Below are 13,107 nucleotides of genomic sequence, written 5' to 3' on the forward strand. Positions count from 1 at the left end.
CTATGAATTCTGTTTTTTAGGGTTTTTTCATAAATGTATTACACCTAAAGGATGCACCATAGGAAAATACGTGATCCAACTCAGATGATAAATTGTAAAACTGTGTTGTTCTTACTGAGATATTGACCCATTTAAAGCAAAGAACAATGCGTTTTACAACGGATAAGAGGGAAGGGCTCATTGATCCAGCAAACAGTAAAATGCAGTCCGTTTTTGAGGAGAAAGACTGGGAATATGCATGAGAACCTTTAATTATAGTGAATCTCGTTGATAACTATTTTTTGTTTTGTTGTTCCGAAAACCTGACCGGACTTACCATTTGTAGGTCAATGAGATCAGTCTTGACATGAAGCCTCAACCACTCTTTGCCTTACACGATATTCCGAATAAGCTTAAAATACACCACACTATGCTTCTATCACAGTACATTTAACGTTAATTATCATTTAGTTGACTTGATTTTTCTTTTTTGTATGTCCTTTTTGCTTGTCAGTTGATTCTTTGTCCTTTTACCCACTGTCCTGTACCTCTCTGTTTGCAGCTTTCAACATCAGTTTTTTTGTGAGCCTCAGTGGAGAAGAGGCTAGGGTGAACACCCTCAACCAGTACCTCAGCACTCGTAGTTATATCCATGGCTTCACCTTTTCTCAGGCCGATGTGGAAGTGTTCAGGCTGCTCCAAAGGCCACCTACTGCTCAATGCTATCATGCACTTCGATGGTACCGACATATAGAAGCCATTTATGATGACAGCAGTCAGAAATGTGACTCTTATAAACTCCAAACAAGTGAGTAATAACTTGGGAGTTCGTGACCGTGCAGCTTGTTTTGTAGTTAACATTACATTTAGTTTTTACAGGTTTGATTTGTGAAAGATTGGATAAGAGCACAAGAGGGATTATGTGAAACTGTTCAAGCATATGTAGTGATATTTGCAGAGGGGGAAGTCAGTTTGAGTTTGGAGGACCGGGAACTCTGCTATAAATTGGCAAAACGTCAGCCCGCTGGTAGAAATAGTTGAACTAGTAGTCTGTCCACCAAAAGACTGAGTCCCAGTGTTGGTTGCCATGCGCTGCTGAGTGTGGGACAGCTATTGCTGGTTTTCTCCAAATGGGTCTGCTATGCACGTCTCCTCAACACCTCTCTTCTCCCAGCTTTGAAAAATGAATAGCAAAATAGTTTGATAAAAGGCTGAAAAAAAACCATGGCATTTAACTTCATCTACAGTGCTTCCACCAAATTGGTGGATGCACTGTAGGAACAGAGATCTTGATTTCCCGGAATCATACTTTTGGTCAACTTCCCTTTCTTAGGTTTAAACTTATCAGAGAGCACAGCTGCCTGGTTTGCTGAAGACATCTTGGGGCCTTCCGAAAAGCCTGAACAATATCTGCCTCTCCCAACTTGTCAATGGCCCCTAGCATATTGAAGGACACACGCTCAACCGCTATTCACTTCCAGCGACTGCATCCGATACAGATACACCACCTAACGTACATGGAACGACCACTCCAGCTTCCTCTTTAGAGTCTCATTCCCATGCCCTCGCACCCAGCACAACTCAGGAGCACACGTCGCAGCTGGAAGAAGGCCTCAGAAACCTTGTGAACAGACACCCTTGCACTCAACCCACTCAACGTCAACCAAGAAATCATAAGCTTCAATGCCTGGATCATGGACTGCGCCAACAGCGTTACCCCAATCAAGAGCAAAAAACACAGTAGATCCACCAAACCAGCCAGCTGGCAAACCAATGACCTCAGGACAGCTAAACACCACTGCAGACACAGTGACAGAAGATGCTGCACCAGTAAAGACCTTGCAGACAGAACCAACTTCAAAACCTCACTCAACCTCTACCACTACCATGTGACCAAGAGAAGGGCCCTGGCATCATACATTGAAGCCAACTCCAATGGCAGTAAGGAGTTATTCTTCATAGTCAAGGAATTCTCCAGCCCCGCAGCAGCAACAAGCAACATCAACCCTCTGTCAGGACCTATGCAACAGCTTCCCAAACTTCTTACACATCAAAATCACCAAACTCTACTGAAACTTCAAAGCCCAACTCAAGCCCGAAGACTTCTTCAGTGACCAGACCTCCACACCCACCACCTTCCCACGGCTAACCACATGGAGACACCATCACGCTCATGAAATTCATACACTCAACGGCCCTATCTGACCCATGCCCCCATCACGTCTTCAACCTAGGAGCATTCAAGATTGGCCACAAACTCACCACTCTGCTCAACATCTCACTGGATTCGGCCACCTACACCGAAGGCTGGAAGCATGCATGAGTCAACCCAAAGCTGAAGAAGCATTCAGCAGAACCCAACAAACCCAGCAACTACAGACCTATCTCCCTGCTCCATTTTCCAGCCAAAGTCATCAAAAAAGCCATCAACTTACAACTTGCCATCCACCTCAAACCCTATCGCCTACTGGACCACTCCCAATCTGGATTCTGCTTCTAACCCAGCACTAAGACAGCCTTATTCGCAGGTCTGATGACATCCAAGCCCTCTTCAACTACGGAGAAACAGCTGCCCTCATCCTCCTAGATCTCTCTTCAGCGTCTCCCACCACATGCTCATCACCAGACTCCACGACATAAGCACCCAAGAAACCTCTCTCAGATGGGTCACCTCCTTTCTCTCCGACAGAACACAACAAATCCATCTCCAGCCATACACCTTCGAACCCAAACTGATCATCTGCTGAGTCCCTCAAGGCTCATCCCTCAGCCCTCTTCAACATCTTCATGACACCCCTGGCCAGCATAGTCTAATCCTATGAGCACACCATTATATTCTACGCAGACGACGCACAACTCATCCTCTCCCTCTCTGAAAACTCCTCGGCCACCAGAACCAATTTCCACCAATGTATGATCAGTGTTGCCAACTGATTGAAGGACAACTGCCTCAAGCTCAACATGGACAAGACAGAAGCCCTGATCTTCAGTTGCAACAAAGTCCCCGGGCCGCTCCTTCTCCTGCCTTGCAGCCAGAGCTTGGATTGACCTTCCCTGCACCTTAGAACCTGCCCCTCTCTTCAGGAGTTCTGAAAGGCGCTGAAGACCTGGCTGTTTGACTGAGACCCTGGAACCTGCTAGCGCCTGGATACCATCATGGGTGACAAACCACGTTATACAAGTCGACTGATTGTTTGATTCAGAAAGCTTCCCTGGGAATGCATTCTGCCCATTGCTCACCATTGGCTTTGTGGTTTGTAACTCACATTTCCTTGCTTTCTATTTGCTGGCTCTCTTTGTTTTAGGCTGTCCAGCTTGAGTTCGTCCCTTCCCTTGCCCAATCCTTGTTTAGTTTATTCTTCTGAGATCTCACTTTCTGTAAACATGCTTTAAATATTGTTCTTAACTTATCACATTTGCAGTGCATTTAAACACAAAGGACAAATGTCAGGCTCGGTCTTCTAAGGAAGCTTGTTGTTTACTTTTCTTTCTTTGACTTCAAAGTGAGAGCATGTATAGGAAAGCAAGAGGAATGCAGATTACCCTCTCGATGGAGCCCACTTGTGCCCCTTCTGTGCCCCAGTTTACGAGGCTGTAACATAACCCTTAAACCAAGCCTGTAGGGAGGAGGTTCATCCATATTCTGTGGCAACACATTTTCATTTAGAGATTCTTCTGTCAAAACACTGTTGGCTTTATTTCTCGAGTGAACGTCTAATGATCTTTCTGTTTACAGTCAGGGAATCAGAGTACTAAACCCTTTTAATAATAACACACGTTGGCAAGCCAAAAGGTGTAGTCTACACAACTACACTTAATGAGCAATAGCCTCATTATGTGCAACATGTGCAGTGGCACTGTCCCTTAAAATCCTAGACAACACGGATTACTTCTTCCCAGAAAAAGACAAACAGGAGCCCCAAAACCAACTACATTATTTACTCTATTGCCTTAAACATCCTGCTTATGCCAAAACATAGTTGTTATTCTATTTAGTGGATGTTTGTGTTAGTACCAGTGCCGGCTTTAGTAGTGTGACACTATACGCCACTTCACTCTGTGCCTCTCTACTGTACTCTTCTCCATTCTACTCCGTAAGGCACCACTTTATGCAAAACCATTGTACTCTACGCCAGTGCACTCTAGGTCAATTACTCTGCACCCCTGCACTCTATACTACTATACACTAGTCTGCAATGCCACACCACTATACTCTACATTGTACTCTGTGCCACTCTGCTCTTCGCCTCTCTACTCTATGCCACTGGCTGTACACCTCTGCACCTTATGCCATTGCACTCACCACCACTTTTCCCAAAACCATTGTACTCTATGCCTACACTCTGTCACCTACTCTGTACCACTGCACTCTATGCCAGTATACTCTACATTACAATGCTCTGTGCTTCTGCATGCCACGCCCCTCTGCTCTACGTTGCTCTGCTCCACGCCTTTCATCTCTTCGCCATTGTACTCTATGCCACTCTTTTCTGTAAGACTGCACTCTTGGCCACTGAACTCAATGTCTCTGTACTCTTCACTTTTGCAAGCTGTGCAACTCTACACCATTGCGCTCCATGTCAGTACACTCTGTGCCACTCTGTTGTACTCTGCACAACTGTAATCTATGCTTCTGCACCTTTCTACTCAGCACCACTTTACTCTATGCCACTATACTCTATCCCACTGCTCTCTACTCAAATCTGTGCCACTCTACTGCACTCTACACCACTACACGCTGCATCCCTCCACTCCAATGTAATCTATTTTACACCTCTACAGTCCGTATCACTTCACTCTACTCTATACCACTATACTCTTCACTAATCTACTCTACCCTGAACCACTTCCCTCTACGGCACTCACTCTACTGTGATAGAAATACACTGTGCTCTATTGCACTCTATACCAATCTACTCTGTACCACTGTTCTTTTTGCAACTTCACTCTAGGCCACCGTATGACACTACACTCTGATGCTCCACTCTATGATGCTCTACTCCATTAAATTGTATCTCACTCTGTGACTTTCTACAACACTACTCCACTCTGACACTCTACACAACTCACTATGCCACTTCATGCCACTTCACACCACTCTATTCTATGACACAAAGGACAACTCTACCCCACTTCTCTCTGTCATTCCACTCTACACCACTTGACTCCACAACACTCAACTCCAGTCTGTGCCATTCCACTCTCCTACACTACTCCACTCTATGCCACTCCACTCTGACAATCTACTCTGCTCTATGCCACTCTAAAACACTGTACTCAACTAAACACAACACCCTCTGCACCACTCCACTCTGCTGTACACCACTCCACAACACTGTGTGCCACTCCACAACACTCTACTCCACTCTGACAATCTAAGCCACTCAACTCAACTCTAGTCCATTCTGTGCCTCCACTCTGACACTCTACTCCCTTGATCACATTCCACGCCACTCAATGACACTCCACTTCACTCCATGCCACTCAACTCTATGCCACTCCATAACACTCCACTCTACTGCACTTTACAACACGCCACACCACTCTCCTTTACTCCACTAACTTGAAGCCTTGCTGAAAAGCAGCCACGCTGGTGTGCAACATGGCTAAAACATATTGGCAGAGCCAATATCTCTTTCATAGGCGCGGCCTATTGGCTTTGCCAGTGCTTGTTGTTTCAGCCACTGCATCCTTGCACGTCTAAAACCCATCCCATTCTGCTTTCAACATCTCTGCCATCCCACTGCCGTCTCTTGCATTCTCCTCTCATCTCAACAGCTCTGTTGCAACCCGTAACACCACCCTTCCCTTTTTCAGTTTGTGCTCCCCAACACTGACTGCAAGCCTGCTTCTGAATGCACCCCAGCAGAAGAGTGTACACTGTCCAGCTGAATGATCAGCTGTCTAGTTCTTATAATTTTCTTTTTTATTTGCTCATTGAAATATAACAAAAATAGATTTTTTAAAACATTTTCTCCAAAGAAAAATGTTTCCTTTTAAAATGCAATATATGAAACAAAGAATTTAAACTCTGCAGTCGGTCCTGATAATCCTTAGGCCTGCTGAATAAGTAGTCAGATAGGTCCTGCTTTAGAAGCATTTTTGATTTTCATATAGTGAGACATTTACTTGTGTAAAACTGTCTGGCAGAAGGGGGGGGCTAGAGCTCTGCATGACAGCCGTGTTCTCCAAATAACAACAGTTATTGCAGGTCAGAACTGAGTAGCGTTTGTCCGAGCTGTGAGTGTCCCTTCCTGGGAAGGGCAGAGTGTTCCATATCAAAAGTGAGAACCATTGATAGAGCTGTCTGTGGCTCAGGGGTGTGGAATTTATTAAAATATCTACTTGTCCAGGGGACAGGTTGCTTCTTAAATCTACTTGTCCTGTAAAAAGATCTACTTGTCCCTTTGGTGCCATGTAGTGCGGCGCCAAATTATGGCAGCAATCTCATTATGTAAGAGCTCTGATAATAGCCTCTCTGATTATGCCAGGGCTACTACCATAGTAGGGCTTGAATACTTGCAGTTTCAATCCCTACTGTAGCAATTTCCTTATTTTGCCACCCTTTTGCAGATCTGCATACTCGGGCTGGAGGAAGCAGTAAGCAATAGTTCCAGGGCTGGAATGCCTTTGAGTCTGCAAACCTACTAACCTGCATGTTTTAAAGATTTTCACCAGCTTCTCTCTAATATTTTCCCATAATAAGAAAGGTTGGACATTTACTCCTGACAATGGCAGAATTAGAACTTCTTCCAGGGTTGGGAATAAAGTGGCTGGAGGGAAAATGAACTTGCAAATGCTCGATAGATTTTCACATGAGCAAATCTACACATGGTATTTACCCATGCTAAAATACAGTTCACAAATATTTTATAGGGGTACGACATATACCATGGGTGCACTTTTGTGACTTTCTTTAAGAATTTGGGGCCACATGTAGGTAGGTTCAGATTTGCGACCCGCAAATTGCGAGTCGCAAATCCGAATGTAGGATGGTGTCCCTGACACCATCTGTGATTCGCAAGGGCTTCGCAAATGCCCACCTGAATAATCATGAGGTGGGTCGCAATTTGCGACCCCCTTGCGAATGGCGGCCCTCACATGGATGGTGGCCTGCTGGAGACAGCAGACCACCATGTCTGTGACTGCTTTTCAATAAAGCATTTTTTTTTTTTTTGTAATGCAGACCACTGCCTGCTCTGAAAAAATGTTTACAGTGACATTCACAATGGAGAAGGGGTCCCATGGGGACACCTTCCCTTTTGCAAAAGTGTTAGCACCCATTTGAAATGGGTGCAAACTGCGATTGGTTTGCGCCCATGTTCGCAAAACAATCCTACATTGCATCTGAGTCGCAATTAGGAAGGGAACACCCCTTCCTAATTGTGAGTCGCAAACCCGTTTTGCGATTCGGAAACCAGGTTACCGAATCGCAAAACTGGGTTTGTGCATCACAATGTGCTTTTTGCACGTCGCAAACAGCGAAAGTCGCTGTTTGCGACATGCAAAAAGCTACCTACATGTGGGTCTTGGTCCCTAATTAGGCCTGGTGTTAACAAAGACATTTTGTTTTTATTAAACTTCTATTTCTCTCTCTTTCGGCTGGCTTTACTGTGAGAGATCGCATTCTGCTCTTCCACAAGGAGCATATTGGCACACAAAGTAGTTTTGTTCAGTGTCAGGAACTACAGTGGCAATCAGTGACGTAACGAAACTGGAGGGTGCCCCTTTGCCAAGAACATGGAGGAGCCCCCTCTCCAGACTCACTCCGGGCAGGTGCTGTGCTGAAGGGGCCCCCTGGAGGGCGGCTGCGGGGCCTTTGTTATGCCACTAGTGGCAACGTTTGCTTTTAGAGTTCAAAAACGTTTTGGGGTTTTTTTGCCAGTGTTTGTTACAATGTTGAGGGCCTGGTAGCTCCCACAACAATAAAGTGTTACAAAAGCCATGTCAAAACAAGACACGCATTGATGAAACTAAAAGACTTATAAAAATATGTCAGATCAGTTGGCTTTGTCAGTGTTTGTTTATTTTCATGCTTCCCGTAATCGTGTTGAAAATGGTTACACTGATTTTCCATTAGAAATATTTTTTGGGAAATACTAGCATGCATCAAAACATTTTACTAAATGACACTTCATTTGCATCTAATCAGAGAGCATTCTGGGAACATTATACTTAGCCTCATAGCCTAAACTTTTCAAACATGTGTATACACGTTTTTGTTTTTTTTTGTACTGGAACCAACGTCAGTAGTGAAGTGTGACCTTAAAACATTTATTTACAGCACTCAACCTAATAATGAAGGCTTTCAAATAATGAACCATAAATACAAGTTCGAACAGCATTATCTTTTGGAAACACATTACCTCAACTGCTGAGAGTTCCGCTCTTTGTAAACAGGCAGCCAAAGGGTTTGTGCTGCAGAGGGTTGGGCCTACTTGTCCCAAGGACAAAGTAAACATAAAAACTTGTTGCCCTTGACCCCAAACAAGATGTCCCGGAATTCCACATCCCTGCTGTGGCTCCAAGGGATTTCCATGAGAGTAGTGTCAGGACTGGGGACCGATGGCAGAGCAAAGTGCGCTGCAAATCAGGACTGTGAATCATTGGCAGCACCTTCTATGAGTCTCAGCGCCAGCAGACCGATGAGTGTTTAAAATGAGGACTGGGAAGCCTTGGCAGAATTGTCAGTTGTTCCTAATATTTAGAGGCCAAGTGGTGCCGCAAATCTGGACTGAAAATAAAACGTTCGTATGGGTTCCAGCTGCAGGATACAAAGAGGTCTTGTATATTTGCGCTGGGGCCCATTGACATATCTGGCTCTGTGTGCAAATGAAGAAAGACCGAAGCATACCTTAAACTAGTATTAACAAGAGCTGTTGTTCCCAGCACCGGGGGACTAAGGAGTGTTGTAAATCAGGATGGATAAGTACTCTCTGTCACATGTAGGGTCCAAGTGCTGAGAGGGTCCTAGATATCAGGTCTCTGGCCTTGCACAATAGTCTGGGCTTCAGTTGCTAGTAGACCGATGGGTGCTGAAGATCAGGACTGGAGAGCATTCACAGAACAGTGTGCGAGTCTTAGTTCTACGAAACCAAGGGTGCTGTGCTTCAGAACTACAATATTAGCAGAGCGTCTGTTCACAGTGCTGCATGGGGTATTGGGTGTACATCAGGACAACAGAACGTTGTCAGAGCTGCCTGCAGCTGCCAAGGATGTGGCGTGAGCACGTGGATAATGTACACCAGGAATAAGTATCATTAGCAGACTGAACCGAGGTTTTCAATGCCAGGAGGCTAATGAGTGTTGAGGCTCCTTGGACACTAGTGCATGGGTAATAGGGCATGTTGCAAATCATAACTGAAAAGTGTTAGCAGAATAAGTCCATTTCAGGAAATCAAGATGTTTTGTAGATCAGCATTAGGAGGCATTGAAAAAATATTTGTGGGTCTCCGTGCCAGGAGACCAAGGGGTTCCGCACTACTTGCTACATGGATCACTTAGTATAAGGAAAATAACCAGCTTACCCTGACGATCTTTATTGAAGTGCAAGCTCACGGAAACTAAAAGCGTCACACATCTCAGCCAATGCAAGCATTGCTGTCATGCTTGTTATACTAGCAAACAGCATGAGAGCAATGTGAGCATTGGCTTGGGACAGACGAACACAACGCTCCAGCCGAGTCTGATGGGGCTGTGTCTCTGCTTTCCATCTCTTTGACAGCAGACACTGGGGAAGCCTGAACTGCACGTCAGGCTGGCTGCAAGCAAAATACTGGTCAATCTGACATGGGGAGTTCAGTTACACAGCCCCAGTTGGTCGCCCTTCAGCAAAGCCTACAGGTACGCCAACTGCCTGTTGGGAGAGACAGCACAGTGGTAGATTCGTGGAGGACAAACAAAGGATTGGCATGCCACACTGTATGGGGTAAAGTAATGGGCTTGGGAGCATAAGTAGTGTGTGGGATGTTATGGCTTACAGGCTGTGGGTCAACACTCCTACGACCATATGGAGCAGGTGTCTCCAACCAGTCGATCCTGAGCTACCAGTAGCTCATAGACACCTTCAGAGTAGGTTGCAGCCCTGAGTTAATTTTTAAATAAGCACAGGGTCATATTTTCCTTGTGAAGTTAAGGGAAGGTTGTTTTTGTTATATTATTATCACCACGCTGCAGATAGCAGGGTCTGATAATGAGCAGTGCTAAGTCAGATTTCCTAGGTATGCTGGGACACAGAGTTTAAGAACTGAAGCACTGAGGTATTTAACTCTTAAATAAAAGTACTTGTCAACTCAAGATTGGAGTGTGAGAACAAAAGGATGTTTCTGTATGTTTTTAAATGGGGAAAGTTAAAATGAAAAGTCACATTAATGATAAACTTAATTCTTCATTCTAATTTTCTCCCCTTTCAAAGTGTTGCGTTCACAAACAGCAGGTCTCTATCTCCCAGTGGCCAGTACACACTGTGACGTATGTATAACTGAAAAATAGTGTTTTTTTAATGGTAAAAATGTAAAGTACAGAAAAATGTTCCATAATATGAACATTTTGTGGAACATTTTTGTGCACTTTAAATTTCTCATTTAAAAAAAAATGTTGCTTATGTTATACATGTAATGGTGCCTCAGTTACATACAACAGAGGCTGTCAGTCATCCATTCACACACATGCTTATACATACCCACAGACAATGCCCACACTGAGACACATGACTGCCCTGTCATAGTACCCCTAGTCAAAGTAATTGGATGAAACTATAGTATCTGGCTGTATGGACATGAGGCTTGAAGTCAATGTAGCTGGGCTTGGGGGTGTCTGGTAATGATGTACGAGTTGCTTAGCCTTCAGTAGCTCAAAATGAGTTTCACTGATCAGAAGTAGCTCTCACTACAGAAAAGGTTAGAGACCCCTGTTGTGGAGGAACCACCCTTGCATGCACCCCGTTGTACATTACCTGTATTGTTTCCTCTAGCTTTACTTTCAAATGCAGCATCATGGTGTCTCTGTAACTAACAGGAACAACAGGTTTATGCTGCGGTGCAATGTTTTGTCAATGCAAGAAAGGTATTTTTGTGTGTTGAAAAAGTGCCACATGGTGCATAAAGACAGCTTGACAAACCATGGACACTCGGCGCTGTACATTAAGCCACAGTTAGAACAACAGTACTTTAAATATGCATAACCCAACAGTATGAACTAGCAACATTGGACATTATTCGAGGTGTTACTGTCATCTGAACACCTTGTTCTGTGACAGATGTTGTCATGTCACGATATGGTGCTTGCCGTTTCCATAACACACACCATAAATTAGATCAACGTTGGAAGCATTAAGAGTTGTATTGAAGCAGCTATATTTGCAATCACACTCTTCAACCACAATAATATACCTGCTTATGTCGCTTTCCAATCAGACGCACTCTTTGGTGTGTTGCAAACATCCGAATGACTACTGCTGTTCCCAGTGAAATATAGCACATTACAGCGCAGCTCAGTGCAGCTTATTTGTGCATATTTCAGTGAGACATCACTGCGCCAGCCTTTGCTGTACCACGGCCATCTGCTGATTCTTTTGTCTGGTTGCCTGATGTAAAACAGTGATCTGCTGACCACTTTGTGCTTGGTGCATTTTTTGTCGCCATAATCAGTCATCTCTTGCTGTCCATGCTTGGGGCTATTTATATCACCATAGGCATACCTCTCGTCCTGCTATGCAGCAAAAACAAAAAACCATTGAAAAACCCAAATAACTCCTGCATGCGCGAGGGCTGTTTTTCCTAGTCAGTTTTTTTAAAGTCATGATGTGCAGCATGGTTGAAAGTAAAGAAAACAAGCATTGGCAAAGCCAATAGGTATCACCTGTGCAAGATCTATTGGCTTTGCCAATGTGTTTTAGCCATGTTGTACACCAGAGTGGCTGCTGTTTAGCATGGCTAAAAGTTAGTATGTTAGTATCATGGAGAAGACTGGAGTAGTGTTGTGTTGTGTATTGGAGTTGCATAGTAGGGAGGTGCGTAGAGTGGCATACATTGCAGTGGCATAGAGTATAGTGGACTGGTGTAGAGTGCATTAGTGTAGAGTGTTGCAGAGTATAGTGACATAGAGTGCAGTGGCATTGAAGTCAGCATACGATGCAGCAGAGTGCAGAGGCAAAGAGTGCAGTAGTACTGATTAGATTAGATTGGCGTACAGTGGAATAGCGTAGAGAGCAGGAAAATAGATTTGAGTGTTACAGAGAAAAGTGCATTGCAGAGTGTAGTGTTGCAGAGTGGCGCAGAGTGCAATGGCATAGAGTGGAGTTGTGCAGAGCAGATTGGTGTGACCTAGATTGGAGCGGTGAAGAGTGCAGTGGTGTAGAGTGGTGAAGAGTGCATTGGTATAGAGTAGAGAGTGCAGGGTAGAGTAGAGAGGCATAGCGTGAAGCAGCATAGTGAGTGGTGCATAGTGGAGTGGTGCAGAGTAGAGTGCAGTGGTGTGGAGTGGTGCAGTGTGGCGTGGAGTATTCATGGTGTCGTAGCACACTGCCATTACAGACATTTGCACAGACATACCGTTTTACTAATGAAACTATACAGTGCACAAACCAAAATGTGTGGGAACTGCATCACCTAATGTAATTATTTGTTTTGATCATTTTAAAGCATTTGCTTCTAAAACACTTCAGAAATAACAAAAATGTGCTTTGATATATTCTGAAATACTTACACAGTTCATATAAATATTGTTCTGTGCTAAAAAAAAAAAAAGAAACCTCTCTCCTACCCCCAGTATACTGCAAGATGGTCACATAAATCCTCTCACTTTGAGGATGGAGAAAGAAAAGTAAACAAGCACCCTAGGAAGACAGCACCTGACATTTGACCTTGGTCTTTGAATGCACAACAAATGTGATAAGGACAAGGTTTACAGGCCTGTTTACAGAATGGGAGCACTCAGAAGGATACAGTAGATATGGTTTGAGCAAGGGAAGGTACAAACGTAAGCTGGACAGCCTAATCAAATAAAGCCAGCGAATGGAAAGCAAAAAAATGTGAGTTGAAAAACCACAAAGCCAATAGCAAGCAACTGTCAGAATGCATGCCTATGTCAGCTTTCTGAATGACCCCAGGATGTCTTTAGCTGGACTGC

General features: G+C 44.3%; 1 protein-coding gene across 2 annotated transcripts in view; it reads left to right on the plus strand.

Moving 5' to 3' along the window:
• Positions 1-13,107, plus strand: part of CARS1 (cysteinyl-tRNA synthetase 1) — a 344,636-nt gene that overhangs the window by 16,436 nt on the left and 315,093 nt on the right. The window contains exon 2 of one of the 2 annotated variants that reach the window (XM_069223013.1): positions 542-787. The exons of the other annotated variant lie outside the window; for it this stretch is intronic. Coding sequence (XP_069079114.1) covers positions 542-787 — 246 coding nt within the window. The remainder of the gene's footprint in view (positions 1-541; positions 788-13,107) is intronic. 2 annotated transcript variants of the gene reach the window in all.

This window comes from Pleurodeles waltl, chromosome 3_1 (genome assembly GCF_031143425.1).
Source record: "Pleurodeles waltl isolate 20211129_DDA chromosome 3_1, aPleWal1.hap1.20221129, whole genome shotgun sequence".
Taxonomy (NCBI): domain Eukaryota; kingdom Metazoa; phylum Chordata; class Amphibia; order Caudata; family Salamandridae; genus Pleurodeles; species Pleurodeles waltl.